Here is a 22502-nt window from a genome sequence, read left to right as displayed (position 1 = left end):
TCAGGGCTCACTTAGCTCGACCCCTTTCACACAGCATGTACCCTGCCAAGCAGGCCGCTTCTTCACCAGGCATCCTGCTTCAAAGGCTCTGTCCCTCCACCTGCAGTCACCCTATAAGCTAGGGTGACCAGGTGTCTAGTTTTCAACCAGAACGCGGGTCGAAAAGGGACCCTGGTGGCTCTGCTCAGCATTGCTGACCAGGCCATTAAAAATTCTGTCAGAGGTGCTGCAGGCCTAAGGCGGGCTAGTCCCTACCAGTCCTGGCACTGTGCTGCACCCCGGAAGTGGCCAGCAGGTCCAGCTCCTAGGCGGGGGAGCCATAGGGCACCATGTGCTGCCCCCTCTCCAAGCACCAGCTCTGCACTCCCATTGGCCAGGAACCCCAAACCCCTCATCCCCATCCCCACCCGAGAGCCAGCACCCCCAGGTCGGAGCCCTCACCCCCTCCCACACTCCAACCCCCTCCCGCACTCTGAATCTCTTGGCCCCACCCCCCCCCAGTCTGGAGCCCCCTCCTGCAACCCAAACCCCTCATCCCTGGTTCTACCACAGAGCCCGCACCGCACAGCCCAGAGTCCATACCCCACTCCCACACCCCAATCCTCTGTCTCAACCTGAAGCCCCCTCCCACATTCCAAATCCCTCGGCCCCACCCCCCAGCCTGGAGCCCCCTCCCGCACTCTAAACCCCTCATCCCCAGCCCCACCCCAGAGCCCACACCCCCAGCCAGAGCACTCCAACCCACTGCCCCTGACCACTGAAAGTGAGTGGGAGTGGGAGGCAGCGAGCCACCGAGGAGAGGGAATGTAGTGAGTGGGGGGGTGTGGCCCCGGGGAGGGGGAGGGGGCGGGGCTAGGGTGTTCAGTTTTGTGCAATTAGAAAGTTGGGAATCCTACTATAAGCCCTTGTTGCTGGGGGACAGAAGGCACTTGTCTTCCCCCCTGCCCACATACACACACCCATCTTTGCTCTTCTCCCTTCCTCTTCAGTTGATTTGCATCCTGCAGTGGTAATGGTTGGAAGATGAGTCAGCAAGAAGAAGTACATGGACACATTGCCTAGCTGTTGTTGCCTAGCACATGGACACATTACCTAGCTGTTGCTCAGATGTAAAAACCCCAGGCCTGATTCTCCAGTGCCTGGTGCCTAGACTTTCACACTCACTTTGCACAGCAGGAGATAACAAGAGAAAGTCCTCCACTGCTGTGTTTCAGTGAAAAAATCCCAATGTGTGGGTGCAACCAAGTGGCTATAGTGGATGGGGATAATTTTCATGTCTGTACCACTATCTCGATCAGCCACTTCTCTCTTCCTCTCAGGCAGTGAAGTAGTCTTGTGTAGCAGCTACAGCATGGAGTCTGGGAATGGAGACACCCCCCCAGTTATGTTCCTTGCTCGCTAGTAACTCACCGCATAACCTTGGGCAAATAATGTCAGCTCTGTGTGCAGCAGGCTCTCCATCTGCGAAACGGGGGGTAATTGTGCTTAATCCCCCCAGCAGAGCTAGCGGGGTTGGATTCGTCACGAATGGTGCTTTGAAATCTCTGGAGTGATGGTGTCATGTGATCCCGTTACATAGCACAGGGATATTCAGATCCCAAGGGATTTCTGTTACATGGAGCCCTTTCTAAAAACACCTGTGGCATCTGTTAAGTGAATCAGTGATCAGCAAGGAGAGCCCATACAAGGCGGGGTAAACTTCAGAGTTCAGATCTTTCCCTGAAGCCTGCAGATTTCAGCAGAAAAGTGTTTCTGACGTGATTGCTGGCATGTCAGACAGCTGGAAGTACACAGCTGCGCCAGTGCAAACAAAATAGACACAAGGTGTAACTCCCACTCCCCAGGGCACAGGCCCCCATTGTCCTTACAGTGATATATACGGATAGTGTGTGTATATTATTGTCCTGATTTAAACGTATTTGATGGCTGACTGTTCTTGTTTGATGGAGACAAACCAAGTTCTCTCTGGAAATCTTGGGGTGGTGCCCCATTCTGGGAAGCAAGGGGTGCAGCAGTAATGGGGGGTGCGGCAGTAACTCCAGGAATTCAGCTTCTGCCTGCTAGATCCAGCGTCAGATGCAGCTGCAGGTGGGGACGTGGGGTAGGCCCTGTGGCTGGCAAGTGTAGGGGGTGTGCAGTGACAGATCCTTGGAAAGGCAGGTCCCTAGAACCTGAAATAGGTCTAAATTTGGCCCTGACTAAAGTGCAGGGTGAGAAATTCCCTTCTGGTCGTTGTGGTTTCAGCTGAACTTTTTTGCCAGGAATGAAATGTAGACAGCTTCCTCCAGCAAAAGCCCACCTGCTGTATCACTCTGTGGGAGAACAGTAGGCAGCGATGGGGAGACGAAGAAGCCAAAGGATAAAGGGGAAGTTATAGTTGTACTTTTGTTCTCTGAATCTTTCCGTGTGCTGTGCTGTGACAGCAGGGAGGAGGAGGAGGCGTGGGGATCGGGAGTGAAGTTTTCAGAGAAATGGTCTAATTAGTGCTTTAAAGTAGCCTGATTCTGAGGTAAACACATTGGTTGTGAGGGGAGAGGTGTTGCAAATCCCCAAAATGTTTCAGCCATCTGTGGGAAGAGGCATCTGCACCAGATTGTGTCTGCCATAGGGGAGGTTTGGATTTAATTCTCATTTTTAGAGGAAAGAAATCTCCCTCCATTAAATCTAAAAAAGGAGGAGGGCGGAGGGGGGGAAGGGGGAAGCAAAGGGACAGCTACTAATCATGACCTAGCAGGGCTTTGGGTGGGGAGGAGTGAGAGAAAAGGCAGCACTTGACTGGAGGAAGGACAGTGCAGTGCAGTGGTTAGGATACTAACTTGGGACTCAGGAGACCTGAGTTCAGTTCCCTTCTCTATAGAGACTCCCTGGGTGACCCTGGATAAGTCACTTAGGCCAGGTCTACCCCAAAAAGTTAGGATGACCCAGCTATGTTGTTGCTCAGGAGTGTGAAAAATCCACCCCCAGGAGTGATGTAGTTAAGCCAACCTAGCCCCTGGTTTAGACAGTGCTAGGTATACAGAAGAATTCGGAAGTGGATTAACTACAGCAACGGGAGGGGTTCTATGCTGAATAGTGAGTATCTATCCTGCAGTGTTTCTAGTGGAAACATAGCCTTAATCTCTGTTTGCTGCAATTCCCATTCTGTAAAATGGGGATAGTAGTACCCCATAGAGAGATGTTGTAAGGATAAATACATGTGAAAAGATTGTGAGGGGCTCAAATACTACAGTAATAAGTATCATACATCGATTGTGTGTATTTGGCTTTATGAAACTGGTGCTCTCTTGTGTGTGTTGTATCTTTACATTTTCTAGGCATTCAGTGTGCACAGTTCAGCAAGCTTCCTGTTCTCAGAGCCCAGTGCAGAATGTCAGAGGAAACCACAGACTGTGCTCTCTTGCATGAGAGGACTACTTTTGTTCTTTCTTGTTTTGTTGTTCTCGTCATTTAAAATAGAGATAGTTGTGTCTGAAAGTACCACTTTGCTCTTTGTATGTGAGGCAACATAATGGACCAAGGCATAGTTCCCGGTTTGAAATGGGGACAGATGGAGACTGATGGAATAATGGACAACTCTTCACTCCTCCCCATCCCAATATCCCCACCATCACCTGTCATAGGGTAGCTGGCCCGTTAAGGGGAGTTGGATCCAGCCTCACCAGTGATGGATCAGCTGCCTCCAGGCTGAGACTGATCAGCTAGAGATTAGGTGATTAAAAAAGTCAGCAAGGAGCTCAGTTAAGGAGAGAGCTGTCAAGGAGCAAGGAGGATCTGGCAGGAAGCTTCTGGGCCAGGGGAGAAAGGAAGTAGGCTGGCTCCTGGGGCAGACCCTGAAGCAGAGTATGACTCTCAGGCGAGTGGCCTGTAGAGTGGAAACCTGCAGGGAATAGATAGGCCCCTGCAAAAGATCCTGGTTGGGGAAAGGGATGATTGATGTGCTGTGCTAGCTTTTATGTGGAAGAAACAAAGCTGGAGCCCTGGGGAAAGGGCCTGGCCAGATTCTGGGCATGGTCCTTCCTGGCCTGGGGATAGATGGCCACCATTGCACATGGTCTGACCTTGAGTGCAACAGGTGCAGTTAGAGGTGGTTACTGATTAAAAAATTGGATTTTTTCAGCTTGGGAAGCCTGAGGTATCAGCAGCTCCCAGGAGCAGCAGCTAGCTAGGTCGCTGCTCTGTTCCAGTATAGTGAATCCAACAGATTCCTCCTCAGCGCTTCATTGGACTATCTGGGCTCCTCCTAGATGTGGAAGCCGCTCAACAGCGGGAAGATCTTCCACCAAAGGCAGAGCACCTCTAATCGTCTGGGTTTTCTTAGGCCTTGGAGCTTGAATTTATGAAGCTCTCATTATAAAATATGGATGTACTAAGAGCAGATTGATTTTAAAAACCTTGACTCTGGCTACCCACCCCGAGATGGGCCGGTATGTGGGCTTTGTCACTTATTTGGGAAGGCTTCAGTCAGAACCCTTGCCTTTCCAGGCTAGGGAGCAACTCCTCATCCAGGGTGTTAAACCCGAGCTGAGTTTGGCCAGTGATTGATTGTGGAGGTTGGTAGTGGGTTACAGATCCTTTTGCCTCCAGGTGACTAGTTTCAGTATTCACCAGAGTAGTGGTGACAGAATTCGTACAAGCAATAGCTTTATCCAAGAGGCCAAGGAAATGCTAATCCTTGGTATTATTTATGTAGCCCTTTTCATCAAAGAGCCCAGAGTTATAAAAGTGGGGTATCCGTCTCTCCTCACTCTTACAGGTGTGGAACCTGAGGCATGGAGAAGCTAACAGACTTGCCCTAGAGCACACAGTGACTCAGCGAGGAACAGAATCCAAATCTCCCAACCCAATCCTGTGGTCTGTTCACGGTGCCATGCTGCTGCTTCTTGCAGCTGAACTGCACCCTGTGACATAAGGAGGCCGCTGAACTCCAAAGAGAGGCAGTGAATGAGAGGTACATGGGTGGCATACTTTCCTTGCCATGTTGTGTGCTGTCTCTCTTGTGTGGAAATAGAAGACTTTAGGTTCCAGGGGTGCCAAACCAGCTCTGGACTCCATAAAGTTCTCTAAGGAAGTAGAGATGGTGAGGGTACAGATGATGATCTCTTAGGGCTTGTCTACCTGGCCAGTTCATGCTCAGCAAGCTAGGGTGCGAATGTACCGTGCACTAGCCTGCCACTCACTCACTGGCCCAGTGGACACTGCTACCACATGCTAAAAAGCCATATAGTGTGCTTTGACATAGTGTGCTTTGAAACAGGAGTACATCAAAGCTCTCAGGAACTCTAGTGCATGGTAGCAGAGATCACATGGCCCGTGAGCACATGGCAGGCTAGTGTGTGGTACATTCACACCCCGGCTTGCCGCGTACTAACTGATCACATAGACGAGTCCTAGATGAAGTTAGGAGATGTAGGTGAGTAAGAAAAAAGATACACTAAGTGGCATTTGATTCTGAAGGGTAAATGTTGCCTTAAAAAACAGACATGCTGATGGAGCACAAACACCACGGATTTATTATTTATCATGATTTGTACCTTTATATTGTGTTCCACTCAAGATTCTCAAAGCCCTTTATGAACTTTAATGAACTAAGCAGTACAGCATTCACATGAGTCAGGGTGGTATTATTACAGTTAATTTAAAGGGGGGGAAACTGAGGCAGAAAGAGTTGACTTGACTTGTCCCAGATCACAGCAAATCTGTAGCAGAGCCAGGAATCAATTGGCTGACTCTCAGCACTTGACAATGCTTCCTTTTTGGAGAGGTTGCTAAGAACAAACAAGAGGGTATCCCAGTATGGTAGTATGAAGGTGTGTGGTAGCACATTTTCCACTGGGGACAAGAGCTGGTTAATAGGCTCAGTTTTTACCCTTCCCAGATTTGATGGATTCTCCCCCCCCTCCCCACCTTCTTTCTTTCCTTCTTAACATACTGCTGGTTGCTGTGGCAGCTGAGTAATGCAGAAGTTCTGCCTGAAAAAATGCTTCCTCCTTATATGATACTGTACATATTGTTATGGAAATTGTCCTCATTTCCCCTGAGCACACTTTAAATAACTCGAACAGCAGTGCTAATGAGCAGAAAGATATCTGCAATCCCCACTGTGCAACTTGACATACTTTACCCCACTCTGAATTCCATTTGCTCATCATTGAGCATTTTAAAGATCTGGTAAAATAATTGGCTTTCTCTCTTTGGTCCAGTCATTTTGGTCTTAGCACTTGGAACTAAAAGGTCAGCTTTGGCTGAAACCTTGCTATTGCAGCTATGCCATTTTTCACTGCCAAATATCTTAAGAAAAGCAAGTGTCTCCGAAAGGGTAAGTCATGATATTTTTGATGTGTTCAGTGTTGTGTGTTTTACTTTAAATCACGGGAAAGGATTTATCCTGTATTAACATGCAGAGGGAATAGAGCTATGCATGCAGCAGTTCGGTTAGCAAAGGGAGCTTTATTCTGCTCTGTACATTTTTGATCTGAGATATCGTATGTGGTGGTGTTATGCTTTCTACATTCAGTAAAACCAACTAATCAGAAGAATGTTTAACCCTGTAAACACTGCATGCATTTTCTGTCACATGGACTGATTTTCTATTTCAGAACAAAAAACCCATGTGGTGTGTGTTCTGTTTTTGTCTTTTTCATGTAAGTTAGCTATGCATCTGAACAGGGATAACGCGCTCTCTAGCATTTTCATTTGTGTTAACAAAAAGGAGTTGCATGTTTCTCTGGATTGAGATGATAACCGATAACGACACAAAATGGAAAAATCGCATTTTCTCCAAGCACCTTCCCTATATTTGAGAGACATGAGTGCATGATTGTACATAGATTTTTGGGTGGTTGTGTTGATGTTTTCATTCAGAATGGCTGTCTGTGTCTTCCTCAGCAATGTAATTGTTCTGCATTCAGGTAGATGTATAGCTGTTTGAGAGCCGCTTGCTTCTAGCATTGTAAAAATTAACAAGGCTGTAGCCTTCAGCATGAGAAATCACATTAAAAATAGGTTTGACTCATTCTGCTGCTTATCTCTGTATTGCGACTGGTTATCTAGCCGTCAGTCTGGATGCGAGTCCCGCAATAAGGAGAACAGCAGTGATTTCTCATAGTAGGGAATCAACCATCAGTTCCCTAAGATTTGTCTTAGCTACCTAACTAAGCGTTTATACCACACTCATTCCCATGCGATCCCGTGGGATCCATCACTTGAATGGACATTGGTTCTAGGGCGAAACTCAGAGGCAGAATCATGCATTTTAAAAGGTGATTTAAAGTTGGACAAAGGATTTTGAACATGAAAATTGTCTTGTCCTCAAGCTGTCTTTTCTATCGGGCTGGTGTGGACTAGGTGACCATGCAGTCAGAACTAATGGAGTCAAGGAATGAGAATTAACCAGTCTGGACCAAGCAAACCTACTGCCATTGGCTGGGTCTGACTTTTTAGGGATGACTTTAAATTTTTGGGGGATCCAATTTTGTTATTTATATATTTCTTGGAATTCAGAAAGCTTTTAAGGTGCCCTGTTAAGAGACGGGGAGAGAGAGAGAGAGAGTGTGTGAAAAGAAAAGGAGGACTTGTGGCACCTTAGAGACTAACACATGTATTTGAGCATGAGCTTTCGTGAGCTACAGCTCACTTCATCGGATGCATTCAGAGCGTGTGAGTGTGTGTGTTAAGGCTTTCCATCTGCATTGTTATCTGGAGCTGTTTACTTATCTCTGGCTTGACTCCCATTCTCACACACACCTTTCTAGCTTGAGTTAAGTGTTGGTTTAAATTCGAGCTGTCTAGCCCATCGAGGGGGCAGGATGAAGTCTGAAGGCTGACACTGGAGCTAGTGATGCAAGGGGGATGCATCACTTGGAATTACCGTCTGGGGGTGGGTGGGGTGGGAAGGGACAGTGTGGCTGCTCTTCCTGGAGCTAGGCTAGCTGGACTGGAGCGACTGCAGTGTCGTCACTCGAGTTGACGGTTGCAGTGAGCACAAGCCACAGAGAGAGGGGGGAATTACTCCAGTCACATTCTGACCTGAATTGTAGTAAGTGTTTTGATCCAAGTTCTTGCTCTGTATGTGTGTGTGTGTGTGTGAGTGAATGCCCAGGAGAGGGTCCTGGGAACAGCCCGCATCCCTCTGCTGTAGGACAGGTTATCCCAATCGTGCTTCACCAAGATGGGAGCCACGGTTCAGGGAGGTTACAATGAGCATTCCCAGACATGGAGGTAGGGTTGCCAGGTGTCTGGTTTTCAACCAGAATGCCCAGTCGAAAAGGGACCCTGGTGGCTCCAGTCAGCACTGCTGACGGGCCTTTGAAGGTCCAGTCACTGGCGCAGCGGGGCTAAGGTAGGCTCCCCGCCTGCCCTGGTTTCACGTGGCTTCTGGTTCCTTCCCAAGCATCAAGGGAGCAATGGATGTGGTTTTACTGGCCCCATAGTCCAGCCCTAGGAGGCTGTAAGATGCTGTAACTAAGCTGGCACCATTGGGAAGAGCCAGTGGCAGGAAGTGGGCTTGCAACATTGAATATGTTGCCCAGGCTCATTGCAAGGGAACACTTAGTGTTTAACTGGAAGCTGAGATTAGCTGTTACGTTCCTGTTCCCTGTGTGTGGCAGGGCTGACTGTGACCTCAGGCTTTCTGGGACTGCCACAGCTGGCTCAGCCAACAATGCAGGACTCTTGTACCTAGTGAGTCAGTGATGCTGTGCAAATCCTTAGGAAGCAGCAACCCAAACTCCTCTTCCTGGGCGTGCGCGCACTCTGATTCTTCCTGGGCCTATCCCTGATTCCTCTCTCTGCATCGAGTGTGCATAGACTCATCAGTCTCTGTAACCTGGACAACTCCTCAGAATAGCTCCTGCTCAGAGACGTGGCTCAGGAGAATCAGACCCCTCACGCATCGCTAGGCCCAAACCCAAACGAGCTCCTTTTGCTCGTTCATCCTCTTCCCATCCTGCTCTGCCTCCTTCCACCCCAGTTCCTGGAGAGGAGCCACCGAAACACCATGTGAGAGCCCATTGCCACCCTACTCGCTGCTAGTTAGGTGTCCCTCTGCCCCAACACGAGTGGTGTCAGAGGGAAGCTGGATTCCTGCCAGTGTTGAGGAGTTCCATCCGGTTCCTGTGTGCTTCCCTGCTGCACTCCCTCCAGAGCTCACTTTGATAGCAAAGGGCTTTTCCTGCTGTCTGAGGCAGGAGGCTGCCACTTGTTCCAGTAAGTAAATGTGGCTGTTAAAAGGCATTAAATGATTCTAAAGTGTCCCGGGCTTTGTGTCAAAAGTGTGGTTGCGTTAAGGCTAGTGTCACCTCAGGCTCCGCTGGGTCTGTCCTCACTCGCTACTCTCAAACCTCTTGGCAGAAACATCTGTAGTGAGCGGTGGCAGCTACCATCCCCCATGCCCGGGAATGGCCAGAGGGCAAGGAATGGTCCATGGGCAAGAAGCCAACCTGGTCAGTAGGAAGCTGGGAGGGCAGGAAAGATGTCTTGTGCCTTGGAAAGGTCAGTCCTCTCTGGAGCCAGAGGGAAGACCCCTGGATCCAGATTCAGCTGTGATGGGATCTTGCCCAGGGTCACACAGGGAGTGTGTGGTAGAGGGGGGATTAAATCCAATTTACCCTATCACTCTGTATCTGTGACCTGTGCTCTTCATTATCTACCACTCCCCCAATTTTTGTGTCGTCTGCAAACTTTACCGGTGACTATTTTATCTTTTCTTCCAGGTCACTGTTAAAAATGTGAAATAGCGTAAGGCTGAGAACCAGTCCCTGTGGGACCCCACTGGAAACACATCCACTTGACAATTTGTTACATTTACATCATTTTCAGACCTATCAGATAGCCAGGTGTTCCTTGTAGCATGTTTTTCCAGGGCTTTGTGCAGTGAAGTTCTAAACTGTACTTAAGTGTGTACATGTCCCATGGTGAACTTTGCTTTCATCCCATCCTACATCACCCCTGCTCCCTTAGGCAATTCCATATCCCTCCTCTCCTTGGGCCTGATCCCAGCTGTGACAGGAGCCAGGGCCGCTACGTACCCCTTGCTATCAGGCCCTTTGTTTTTGTCCTGCTCTCGGCTTTGTGCCTCTGTTCCCACTTGGACTCGGCTGCCATTTCCCGTGCATGGAGCATCTCTCCTTCCCTCCTTAAAGGAGAACTGCAACCCAAAAGCACAGGGCCCTTTCTTGCTGCTTTGTTCTTCCACAAACAGTCATGGGTGGTGAATAAAGAAAGGGGTCAACGTTTCCCACAGATCCCACCCAGCAGTGTGTTTTTAGCCTCTGTAGCATGCACTTATAAACCCGCCAGCATTACAGAGTCTGGAAACACACAGTTCAGGGGTCCAGATACTTCACCCTGGCCAGGTGGAAATGACACTTCACTGGTATCCCAACCAATCTCAACTCATGTCAGCCTCTGCCAGCTACACACAAACACCCCACTATAGGTGCTGTCAAGGCCAGGAGCAACAATGTTTTCCTCTTTGCAATTTGCCATTAAAACCCACTTCTTTCTCCAACCTTTCGGAGCTCCATCCTCAGCAATAATATCTCCGCCTTCTCTTGCCTGAGCAGTTTAATGAATTGTACAGTATTTGCTGGCTCTTTGGGGAAAGATCCCTCTGTCTCTATGTATCTTGTCCAGCCCCGTGTACACTTGTAGCGCTGTAACATGGGCCACATCCTGAGCAGTGCTGGCCACCTGCAATCCCCACTGGAGTTGCTAGGAGTGGTGAAATTTCAAGGTGGGGCCCTGCAACAGTCAAATCATGAAAATCCTTATTGATTTTATCCTGCCTGTTGATTCCAAAGGGAAAAGACGTTTCATCTTCTCCGAAGATGTTGTTTCCTTGTCCTCCTCAATTCAGAAAATTAATAATGCATCTTCTATTGCCGAGTGATTCCAACTCTGCTGCAGCGGTAGATTTATAGGACTTCAAAGTCAGATGATTAAGGATCAGCTTCAGTTCCTAGCCAGACAAGCAAAACAATCACTCTTTTAAAAGGAGAGGACGCGTTCACTTGTGCTCTGTCATGTTGCGGTCACACTCATTGTGTTCAGCAAATGGGTCTGACAGGGAGATGCTGTGTGCGTGAGACAAGTGACGGGCCTGCTCCTGATGGCAGAGGCTCTGGCTGCTAGTTGGGAGGAGCAGTGAGCCAGGGCCTCAGAAGTTCTAGTGATTCCCACTCCGAATCACAGTGGTGATGCTGGATGCTCCCAGTGTCCCCACCATGTAGGTGAGGGATTGGAGGCACCGAGTGTTCATCTCTAAGGACACAGGGGAGTCCTGGCTCCTAGGCCTGTGCTCCGCCCACTCAACTGCACCCTTCTCTCTCCCTCACTGATGTGGCCTGGTTGTTCCCTTCCCCTTGTGTGTGCAGAGGGGTGTTTATGTGCAAGGAGGGGGATTTCACTGAGGCGAGCACTGGTTTGGCTGCTCAGCCAGCAGAAGCCCAGTACTTTGGGCGCTCTGGTGTGTGAGGGGGAGGGTGGCCAGGACTGGAGTTCAAGAGAATCGTAGAGCAGCTGCTGTTCCCATTGTGATCTCTTGGGAAGGGGCCCTAAAGCCTACGGCTATTGTGATTCGATATTAGTACCAGTCCAGCCAACAGCACGGCAGCAATCCATTGTCATGGGTAGCTGGGCTGGGGATTGAATGGCAACTGAACGCCAATGCAAGCTCTGCTGCTACAAAGGCCCAGGTGGCACTCGTGGTGTTGGGGAATTATTTTCCAGGCTGCATCGTCCGGGTTCCTTCCACCTCACTGTTTTCCCCATGCACCTGGTGGATAATGTAGCAGAGGAAGCAGAGCAGGACCATTACTTTTAATGGTGGGGGGAGGGGGATGATCCTACCTCTGTTATATAAATGTGCCTTCAGGCCCGGACTGAGATCAGAAGGGTTGGGTAAAGCTTGCCTTGCTGCTGTTCCCTGAGCTGTCCCTGTTCTGTGGGTGCAAGGAATAACTTTCTAGGATTGTTAGGCTGGCCCATCTCACCCAAAATGAATGTAAAAACTCCAGCCTGACAGGTGCCCTTAGGCGGAACGTAATACAGGGAGACTCTTGACTCTTTCCAAATCCTGACTGCTGGATTCTGCATGATCGGCCGCTGCAATGCTGAGGGAGGCCAGAAGGCAGAGCTCAGCGCTCCTGGCCCCCAGAGATTCTGAAAGGAGTTGGCGGGGCGCCTCTGAGACTCGTTCAGTGAGCAGCTCAGGTAGTCAGGTGGCTCCAGCATGAGTCCATACCGTGAGGGCTGTTAAAATGTTAGCGGTTTCTTTCTTCAGGCAGCAGTGAGCAGCTGACCATGTGGGATTCAGGCCACTCTCTCAGCGGGGCTCTGCGACTCGTCTGCTAGCGAGCCCAGCACTGCCAAGAAGCACAGCGCTAGGGAAGCAGTGTTGGCCAACACGCTGCTATGCCACTCAGTGAACTGTGCACGTGCTGCTGAAAGAACAGTGACTCTGGCTCATGAGTTAAAGCTCTCCAAGCAGGGGAGGAGCCAGCCGGTAAGAAAGTGATGGGCTCCCTTAGTTGTGTTGTGGGTTTTTTTTTTTTTTTAAAGGAACTTCCCACTGTCCAGAGCACTCCTTTGGTCAGCAAGCTGCCTGCTTCCCATCCCATGCTGTGGGTGCTTCCCTGATGTCCCCAGGCCTTTCTTGTCTTGCCTTGCCTGTTGCTCTGCCCCGTTTCATGCCCTCCTGCACTGGCATTGTGCATTTACAGCATGTGTCACTGGGCACAGCCCAGGGCAAGATCAAAGCTCCCGCAGCGTTATTCCTATCCTGCCAGGAAGTGGCGTTTGGTTAAAGCAAGGCAGTAGGACTTGGCAGAGCTGGGTTCCATTCCTGGCCTGCCGCCGATTGCTAGGTGACCTTGGGCAAGTCACTAAAGGCCAGATTTTTAAAGATGCGTAGGTGCGTAAAGATGCAGATCGGTTCCTAGGTGCGCCTCATATTTTTAAAACCACCAGTCAGCTGCATTTAGTCTCTCTGTGTCTCAGTTCCCCTTCTGTAAAATTAGGATGATGATAATCAGAACTAAGTGAATAATCCATAGCACATAATGGACTCCCTCAATGTAGTCTTGTTTTCAGAATTTCATTGTGCATGACCAGTCTTTGATTTCCTCAGAGGTATTCGTTGTTCTAAACTATTACCCAGCTCATTTCTATGAATGGATCTTGGTCTGTAGGTTGTTTGCAATCAGTGTGGTGTTGTTATTCACTGTCTGAAGTGTGCCATTCAAGCTGTGTTGGATATTTTTGATTGGATGGGTAGGTAACAAAGTATTGTTCATATTTCCTGATCGGATGAGTCTGAATTTTAGGCTTGATCTGCACTTATGTTAGGTTGACAGAGCTACATCAGGCGGGGTGAGAAAAAGCCACAGCCCTGAGCAATACAGTTATGCAGACTTACCCCCAGTGTGGACGCAGCTGTGTCGACAGAAGAATGTTTCCATTGACTGTCGTCTGGGGGAGGAGGGGGTTTTCCTACACTGATGGAAAAATCCCTTTCCTCAGTGTCCTCTGCATCTACGCTACGCTGGCATAGCTACAGTGCCCTAGTGATGCCAGTACAGTCTCCAGAGTGTAGACTAAAGCCCTGCAGAGGGACTGTCTATTATAACAGGAATTAAAGGGTTTTTTTACATGGTTTAAGCAAGTTTTGTTTTATTCTTTCGGAGGTAAAAATTATGTCTGAATTCCATTTATATATAATCAACTTTTTTTTTTTTTTTAGTATCACGAGGGAATCTCTTCTTGAGGAATCAAAGGTTTTTGCAGGTGGGAGTGGGATAAAAATGTAAGAAACAATACAGGACGGTTGGGAGCAGGTATTGTGAGGTGGGATGGGGGCAGGATTTAAAAAATAGTCCCGCGCAGGGCTCTAACATAGACCAGTCCTTAGAACTGAGCTGGTGTGAAGAGCTGTTTTTACTGTGTGCCTGCTTCTGAGAGTAGGGTTTTATTCAGCTTTAACACAGATTTTTCAACATCTGCGGAGCCATCAAAAGGAACAGTCTATACACAAAGCCTGCTGACAATGTATTATGAATATTTATTCTTAAATAATAATCATTAGTGGTAACTACTATTTTAATGCATAGCTGTCCAAAGCCAAAACCTTCTGGGTATAAGAAACAAAGGCAAGATGACTGTGAAATCCACTGAGCCTGGCTCGTGTCTGGAGTCGGGGGCCCTGCTGTGTAACAATATGGGGTGTGGCTTCAGGCAGGGGCTGAAGGCCATTCTTCACTTTGGGCGGCTGGGCTGGGGATTTGCAGGGAAGAGCAGACTGTGCCTGGCTGCAGCTAATAGCCTGCTCTCACTCCTGTGAATCTTGAAATAAAAATACTTGTTAAATAGACGCGTTGTGTCTTTAACGAGAGCCCAACGCAGCTGGCTGTGGCCACAAGCAATGCAAGTGGCTGCTTGTGGCCCTGTCATTTTTACTTTAAAGTCACATCCTTCCTTAGCAACTCACACGCCAACCTGATTTCCATCTATGGATGCAAGACTGGGAGGGCACAATTAAAGGCCATCTCATGGCCCCCCACCTTTGTGGGATCAGACAAATCACAGAGCTGGCAGTGATTCTCTCTCCAGCAGTACCAGCAGCGCAAGCAGTTATTGCATCTCCTTGCTCCCTGCGTCCCAGTGCTTGCACGGCAGATGCATAATTCATTCTCCGGAAAGCCACTTTTGTAATGTATTATTAAAGAGGCAGTGGCCCAGCAGGTGTCCTCGAGGTAGAGAAGGCAGCGCACGGTAGGCAGAGGCTGCCGTCTTAAGGCTGATCGAGAGCTCTTTGTTTCGAAACAGAACCCGGAAGGCTTGTTGATGTACCGCGTCACTGGCTGTGCAGATCTGGTCTCCTGGTTGTCATCCTGCCGTTAAATGTGGAGACACAAATCCTACAACAAGAGCCATCCCTTGGGCAAAAGACTATTAAATTCTCTCTGCTCAGCCTGAGCCTTTTCAAGACCATAGAACAGAGAAGCCCTCTCCAAAGATTTTCTTTGTTTCTTGCTCACAATGTATTCAGTGCACCAACTAGGCCAGATTCATCTCTGGTGCAACTCGGGTGGGTTTACACCACGGACGGATTGTTCAGATACGTATAGAAAGACATGAGTCTCTCATATGTACAGTGGCTAGCACCGTTGGCAATCTGGAGGATGCTTTCCCCACTTCTCTCCCGAGTGCTGAATCTGTCCGATCTAATCGGTGTAGCTAATCTTTTATAGATTGTGTCATGTGGACGAAAGGTGCCCGACTGTCAGCCGTGGAGTTTTCTTCTGTAGAACTAGCACAGCACAGGCTGCAAAGAGGAAGACTAAGAGCTGCTGGAGATGGGAACTATCTCTCTTGGTGTGTTTGGGCGGCACTTCATTGGCATTCCCGCAGTCTGCATAATATGAATAAAGCTTTTTCCCAGTCACCTCACAAATGTGCTTTAACCCTAACCTGGAGGGAGTTCAGCCTATCCCATTCAGGCTCCAACCTTTCTGCTAAGACTTCCAGCAAGAAGGACAATTAGGGTGTGTCTTACAGCAAAATATACCTAGGTCTAGGCACCTGGACTAGCTTGTGTATGTGTCCACACTGCAAATCCACACTCAAGCCAGAGCCAAGATGCTGCATCCACCCTGGTGCTGCACTCACCCATGTGAGGTGCTGGGACTTCTGGGGCCATGGTTGATTCTCAGCTCTGTGCTGTTCTATGAATTAATTTCCAGTGTATTGTGGGACAAATGTGTGGTGCCCGGGACTGACAATGCAGAAGTGCTCTTAGCTGCCAACTAAGTAAAATAAATCACTTCTGGCTTGTCATGCTTTAGACTTCCGTCTACAGTCTGTGTTCCATCCAGTGCTAAGACTCAATCCAGCTGATGACACTGACCTGTTCCAGTTGTTGGCCTTAATGCAACTCTCATTTTGGCAACAGGAGGCCGATACTGGGTGCAAGATGCTGTGGAGGTCACTTCAGCAGCAACTTGTCACTATGAGAAGGTGGGGGGGGGTGGGTCATGCCCTGCTGGAGGGATCATGCAGCTGCATGCACTGGAGACAGCTGATGCAGGTTTTAATAGCTGACTGGAGGTTCTGGAGCAGGACCTCAAGCACAGAGTGGGGAGATCACAGCCTTGACCATCAGTGGCTCCAGAACTTCTGTATAAGGAAGGCCACTTTCCTGGAGCTGTATAAGGAGCTTGCCTAAGCCTTGGAGCACCAGGACATGCAGATGAGGGGGCTGCAACAGTCCACAAACAGGTTGCTGTAACCCACTGGAAGCTGGCTATCCCAGACTGCTGGGGGGTCTGTGGCTAATCAGCTTGGTGTTGGCGAATCACTTGCCAGTGCTGTGGTGATGGAGGTTTGGGCCATCCACAGGCGATGAAAATTGCTAATGTCCCTGAAATAATGGTAGGATTTGGACAAATGGGGTTCCCAAATTGTGCTGGGGCCATTGATGACACATGTGTGCCACTTGTCTTCCCCCACCCAAGGTGCATGTGAACATGTCAACCAGAAAGGATCATCACACGGGCCTTAGAGGTAGGCCATAGAGGGACCTTCATGAACACCAATGTGGGGTGCACTGGCAGGGTGCATTGCTGGCGTCCAATGCAATGGCAATGGCAGCATTAAACCCCAATGTGACTTCCAGTGGGAAATCTGAGATGCAAGGGGAACATGCCGTGGAGAAAAGCTACTCCATGGCTCTATCTATTCCTGAATTTCTGTGGGATTCAGGCCACAGGAGGAATCCAGCTGAAGAGCTGTTGCAGGGCATGAGGGACGGGGGACCATGCAACAGAGCTGGCACCCTCCCCTCACCCAGTCTGGACTCCTCACCCCTTGTGGGCTCCCATCTGTTCCTTGGTGGGCATGGGAGAATATTTTTCTACATGGGGACTGCAGGATTTTGGTCATGCAGGCTGGGGATGGGGCAGCCCTGGGAGTGTGTGAAGTTCCTCAAACCACGTGGATGTCTTACTTTGCTCGGGGGGTGGGGCAGTTTGCAAAAATTCTCTTGAGTTTAATGAGCCATTTTTTCTTTTATTCTACATTGTGGATTTTCATGGGAAGTTTAATGTAAAAAACAGATTCTTGTGTCAAGTCCCCTGATCATGGGTGCCTGGACCACACAGAATTCCCACTGGCTCAGCTGGGAGTTTTGAGTATACAAGTCTTTTTTGAACAGAAAACATATAAAAGGCCTGGAGTGACCCAGAGAATACTGCAGCAGGGACAACCAGAACCCAAATCTCAATAGTTTGGAGAGCTCATTTAAATATAAACCCACAGTTTGAATGGGCTTTACATTTGGCAGCATGAGACTCCCAATGGCTAGCAGAGATATAGAGGTATTACCAGCAGGCATTGTTATGCTTAGGAAAGGTAGTATCAGTTTCAGCGAGAACAGAGGTCTATGGTGGAGATGAGTGTGATGCAACCTACTAGTGAGAATGGAAGGGCTTTCCAGGACACATCTTGACAAGTTAAGTAGTTAAGTACACCAGTCCTTCAGGCTATTCTGGCCTATGCCACCAGACAGAACTGAATCCTTCCAGTGATCACCTCAGGAGTGGCTAGAGAAGGGGGCTGATGTGTTTGAGGCTGCATTGATGTGTCTTTGGGTGAATGCTAATATGTGCACATGTGGAGGGGTCTCTGTGTGTGGACAAGTATAGGTTTCATAGTTCCATGGTAAAGCCAGAAGGGAACATTAGATCATCTAGCCTGACCTCCTGCATAGCACAGGGCATTAAATTTTGAACCCCCCCCCCCAAATATTTTCAGAATGGAAAATTTATCAAAGCAGACCCTTTCCTGCAAACAGTTTTGGGTTTTGATCAATCAGATTTTTCCAACAAATTTTTTTGTCAATTTTCGGATGGCTCTATTTTATACTAAAAGTATATGGTTGCCTTCTGCTTATAGGGAATAAAACACACAACCAACAGGCCAAATTCTCAGCTGATTTAAGTGGTGTAGTGCCACAGACTCCAATAGAGCTATGCCAATATTAATTCCACAGTCTAAACCTACCTAACCTCTGAATTGGCAATACTTAGCAGACTTGCTTATTAGATTTGCAGTAAGTCCTCACTAAAAATTCTAGACACTCTCTGTTTCTGGTCATGCTGGAAACCAAAATTCTGCAGGAAGAACCTTTCTTATTTAGACCCTTCTGGTTTCTCTTCTGGCCATAATGAAGAAGCCTAGAAGTGCGCAGGATCAGGGCAGGAATAACCTCAGAGGTCTGCAGCTTTGGTACAGGCCCATCTTTGATACACAATCCCTTCTGTGGTGGAGAGCAGTGGCCTTCTGTAGCATTGTCTCTTTCAGCATGATTTGCAGGAAGGCCTTCTCCATGTAGAACCGCCAGGGGAATTACCCGAGTTTGGAATTTGGCCAGGGTACCTAAGCTAATACTTTTTACCTGCCGTGTGTATGTCAGCCATAAAAGGGTTAATCATCTCTTAGTAGTTGCTAGCCAGCAGTGTTCTCAGTTCAGGATTCGCCAATGAGAGACAATATTCTGATGTAATGTTCAATTTATCTGATGTGGTGCTGTATCATTGATGGATATGATTTTTAATGTCACTCATTCCTTTGTTGGGGAGGGTGGCTTTGATGAATCTGGGAGGAGACTCCATATTGGGTGCATGTTATGTCACTTATATTTAATAGAAGTTAGTCTCTCTCAATAAACTCAGTTGTTGTTGTTTTTAGTTCATAGTTTCATAGACTTTAAGGCCAGAAGGGACCATTATGATCATCGAGTCTGACCTCGTGTATATCACATGCTAGCAGATCTCACTCAATAACTTTTGCATCAAGCCCATAATTTCTGTTTGAACTAGAGAAAGACATCCAGTCTTGATTTAAAGACTTCACGTGATAGAGAGTTCATCATATCCCTTTGTAAGTTGTTCTTGTGGTGTATTATGCTCACTGTTAAAAATCTGTTCCTTATCTGAATTGTTTAGCTTCAGCTTCCAGCCACTAGATCTTGTTATGCTATTTTCTGCAAGATTAAAGAGTTGTCTGCTGTCAGAAATCTTCCCCTTGTAGATCATGAATGAGTCACCGCTTAACCTTCCCGTTGGTAAACTAAGTAGCTTGAGCTTCTTTGGTCCTTCATTATAAGGCATATTTTTCCAGACCTTGAATCATTCTTGTAGCTAGTTTCTGAACTCTTTCCAATTTTTCAACATCCTTTTTGAAGTGCAGACATCAGAACTGGACAAAGTATCCAGTGATGGTCTCAGTAATCCCTTATATAGAGGTAACACCACCTGCCTACACCTACATGATAGTCCCATGCTTATATGTCCAAGGATCACATTTGCCCTCTTAGCTACAGCAGCACACTGGAAGCTCACGTTCAGCTGGTTATCTACCATGATCCCTAGTTGACCTTTGGACTGTTAAATATGGTTTCTCTCTCACTCTTGCAAACAGTGCCATAAGGTCTGTAATGATCACAAATAGTCAGGAGGGACCTCAGGAAAGCCCAGCACTATGGGGTAACACTGGTTTAGAATTGACTTCCAACTACTGCACCCTGCTGATCTCTCTACCCAAGGACTGACTAGGTCCAGCCCTTCTTAATTTAAGATTAAATCTCAAGGGGCACTTTGCTTCCTCTGTGATGCATGGATAATAGAGCGAGCAATGCTTGAATTGCTTCCGCTGGTTTTGGATTAATATCCAGGAATCCATTCGTTTTCTTTAAATATTTAGCTCTTGCGGAACTGTAACTTTTTTTGTTTTGAGAGGTGTATGTATATTGCTTTGTTATGCCTCGTCTCTCTCAGGTGCGTGGCTGGCTAGTTCTTCTTCACGTGCTCAGGGTCTAACTGATCCCCATATGTGGGGTTGGGAAGGAATTTCCCCCCACGTCAGATTGGCAGCGAGCTTGGGGGGTTTTCGCCTTTCTCTGCGGCAGGCGGGTCATTTGCCAGGATTATCTGGGTATCTCACTTAATCATTTCCCTGCCATTCTGGGGGCCTCGGCCACTGCTGCACCTAGGTCCCTCCTATTCTCTGCCTGTGGCACATGATAGCGCAGGTGTTCTCAACCTTCTTCTTTCTGAGCCCTCCCACAGCATGCTATAAAAACTCCATGGCCCACCTGTGCCACAAGAACTGGGTTTCTTCACATAAAAGCCAGGTATGGCATTGGGGGTAGCAAGCAGGGAAATTGTCTGGGGCCCCAGGCTGGGGACGGGCCCACGAAGCTACATTGCTCAGGGTTTGGCTGCAGCCCCAGGGGTTTCAGCCCCATGTGGTGGGGCTTTGATTATCTGCCCTGGGCCCCAGCAGGTCTAATGCTGACCATGCTTGGCCGCCCCCCTGAAACATACTTATGACCCCGCAGGGGGCCCCAGGCCCCTGTTTGAGATCCACCACTTTGAGCTGTAATACTTAGGTCTCACTTTGGTTGTTGGATTTAGTGTGAGGGTGCTGGGTGGTGTTGGTGGCCTCTGATCTACAGATGAACTAGTGGCTGCTTCTGGCCGTCAATGCTATGACTCTATAAGAACTTCACAATGTCACCAGCTCTCATGGATTTTTCTTTTCTTTTTTTTTTTTTTTTTTGCGAGTCTTGTGAGATCTGATATCCATCTTAAAGTGCCAGTTCCAGGAGTCATGTGATCATAAGAGAATCCCTTTTTTAAAAGAATTAAAACTGAGAGTTTCTGGCCCTCATGATTGCTGAGAAAATTTGAAAAATGTAATAATCTCTAAAGGTCAAAAAATCCCTGAACCTCTGAGTTTTTTAATTTGCCTTCTCTTTTGTCATTAAAAATCTCATGATTTTTAAGATGCTCTCATGATTGCAGAGAGGCAGAGGGCTGACTCATGATATTTGAATGCTTGACAATGGGAATTTTGTGCACAGCACATCAGAGTGTTATGGGCCCAGCGTACAATTGGTACTGTATTGGGGCACCATATTACAACACAATAGATTGTGTCGTAACACAGTTTGGTCTTGTCTCTGTGGCCTGGTTCTCCTCTCACTTGTGATGGCTTTAACATTAGTGACTTCAGTGGAGTTACTCCTGATTTATATTGGCACAAGTAGGGTTGCCAGGGGTCCAGTTTTCGACCGGAACACCCAGTCAAAAAGGGACCCTTGCGGCTCCGGTCGGCACTGCTGACCAGGCCATGAAAAATCCAGTCAGAGGCACAGTGGGGCTAAAGCAGGCTCCCTGCCTGCCATGGTTCCGCATGGCTCATGGAAGCAGTGGCATGTCCCCCTCTGGCTCCTAGGTGTAGGTGCTGCCTCTGCCCCAAGCGCCATCTCTGCAGCTTCAATTGGCTGGGAACCATGGCCAATGGGAGCTGTAGGGGTGGTGCCTGCGGACAGGGCAGTGCGCAGAGCTGCCTGGCCACGCCTCCACATAGGAGCTGGAGTGGGGACATGCCGCTGCTTCTTAGAGCTGGCTGAGGTAAGCACCACCCAGAGCCTGCCCTCTCCTGCACCCCAACCCCTTGCCCCAGCCCTCATCCCCTTCCAAACCCCTCGATCCCAGCCCAGAGCACCCTCCTGCACCCCAAATCCCTCATCCCCGGCCCCACCCCAGTACCCTCTTTCTAGATCATTTATGAATATGTTGAATAGGACTGGTCCCAGTACAGACCCCTGCAGGACACTACTATTTACCTCTCTCTCTTCTGAAAACTGAGCATTTATTCCTACCATTTATTCCTATCTTTTAACCAGTTACCAATCCTTGAGAGGACCTTCCCTCTTATCCCATGACAGATTACTTTGCTTAAGACCTTTTGGTGAGGGACCTTGTCAAAGGCTTTCTGAAAATCTAAGTACACGATATCCACTGGATCCCCTTTGTCCACATGCTTGTTGACCCCCTCAAATAATTCTGGTAGATTGGTGAGGCATGACTTCCCTTTACAAAAACCCTGTTGGCTGTTGACTCTTCCCCAACTAATTATATTCATCTATGTGTCTGAGAATTTTGTTCTTTACTGTAGTTTCAACCAGTTTGCCTGGTACTGAAGTCTTGCTTACTGGCCTGTAATTGCCCTTTTTAAAAAATTGGCATCACATTTGCTATCCTCCAGTCATTTGGTACAGAAGCTGATTTAAATGATAGGTTATAGACTACAGTTTTGTTTTGTTTTTGTTATGGTAGGAGTCACCAGATGGCGGTTACATTGTAGTCCAAGTTTTTCTTATAGTGCATGCAAGTTTTTAGTCTTTGAAGCAATGGGGCATTGTATTTAGTTTATTGTTGTAGGGGAGCTGTGGCCAGCAGCAGGAGAGTTTTCTCTCTGCCTTCATTGCTCCAGCTAGAGGTAAATCTTGATACTGGTTGCTCCCTGGGAGTTGTTCATAGGTATTGGGCTGAGAAGATTTTTGAGAGAGAGGATTGCCTGCATGTTTTTTCTGACCAGCTCTGTTCCAGGGCTGGTGTATGTTTAAATAAAACAAGTTACATTAAGAATATACCAAGATT

At 48.1% G+C, this 22502-nt stretch overlaps 1 protein-coding gene across 5 annotated transcripts in view; it reads left to right on the top strand.

Moving 5' to 3' along the window:
- The window catches only part of ARHGAP22 (Rho GTPase activating protein 22), a 237433-nt gene that overhangs the window by 140342 nt on the left and 74589 nt on the right, over positions 1 to 22502 (top strand). The window contains exon 1 of one of the 5 annotated variants that reach the window (XM_073353055.1): positions 5911 to 6316. The exons of the other annotated variants lie outside the window; for them this stretch is intronic. Within the exon in view, the coding sequence (XP_073209156.1) occupies positions 6265 to 6316 (52 nt within the window). The 5' untranslated portion in view covers positions 5911 to 6264. Of the gene's footprint in view, positions 1 to 5910; positions 6317 to 22502 lie in introns of those variants that run through there. 5 annotated transcript variants of the gene reach the window in all.

The sequence above is a fragment of the Lepidochelys kempii genome, chromosome 7, assembly GCF_965140265.1.
Source record: "Lepidochelys kempii isolate rLepKem1 chromosome 7, rLepKem1.hap2, whole genome shotgun sequence".
In the NCBI taxonomy this organism is placed as follows: Eukaryota; Metazoa; Chordata; order Testudines; family Cheloniidae; genus Lepidochelys; species Lepidochelys kempii.
The sequence above is the reverse complement of the archived record's forward strand: the minus strand, read 5'-3'. Positions and strand labels throughout refer to the sequence as shown.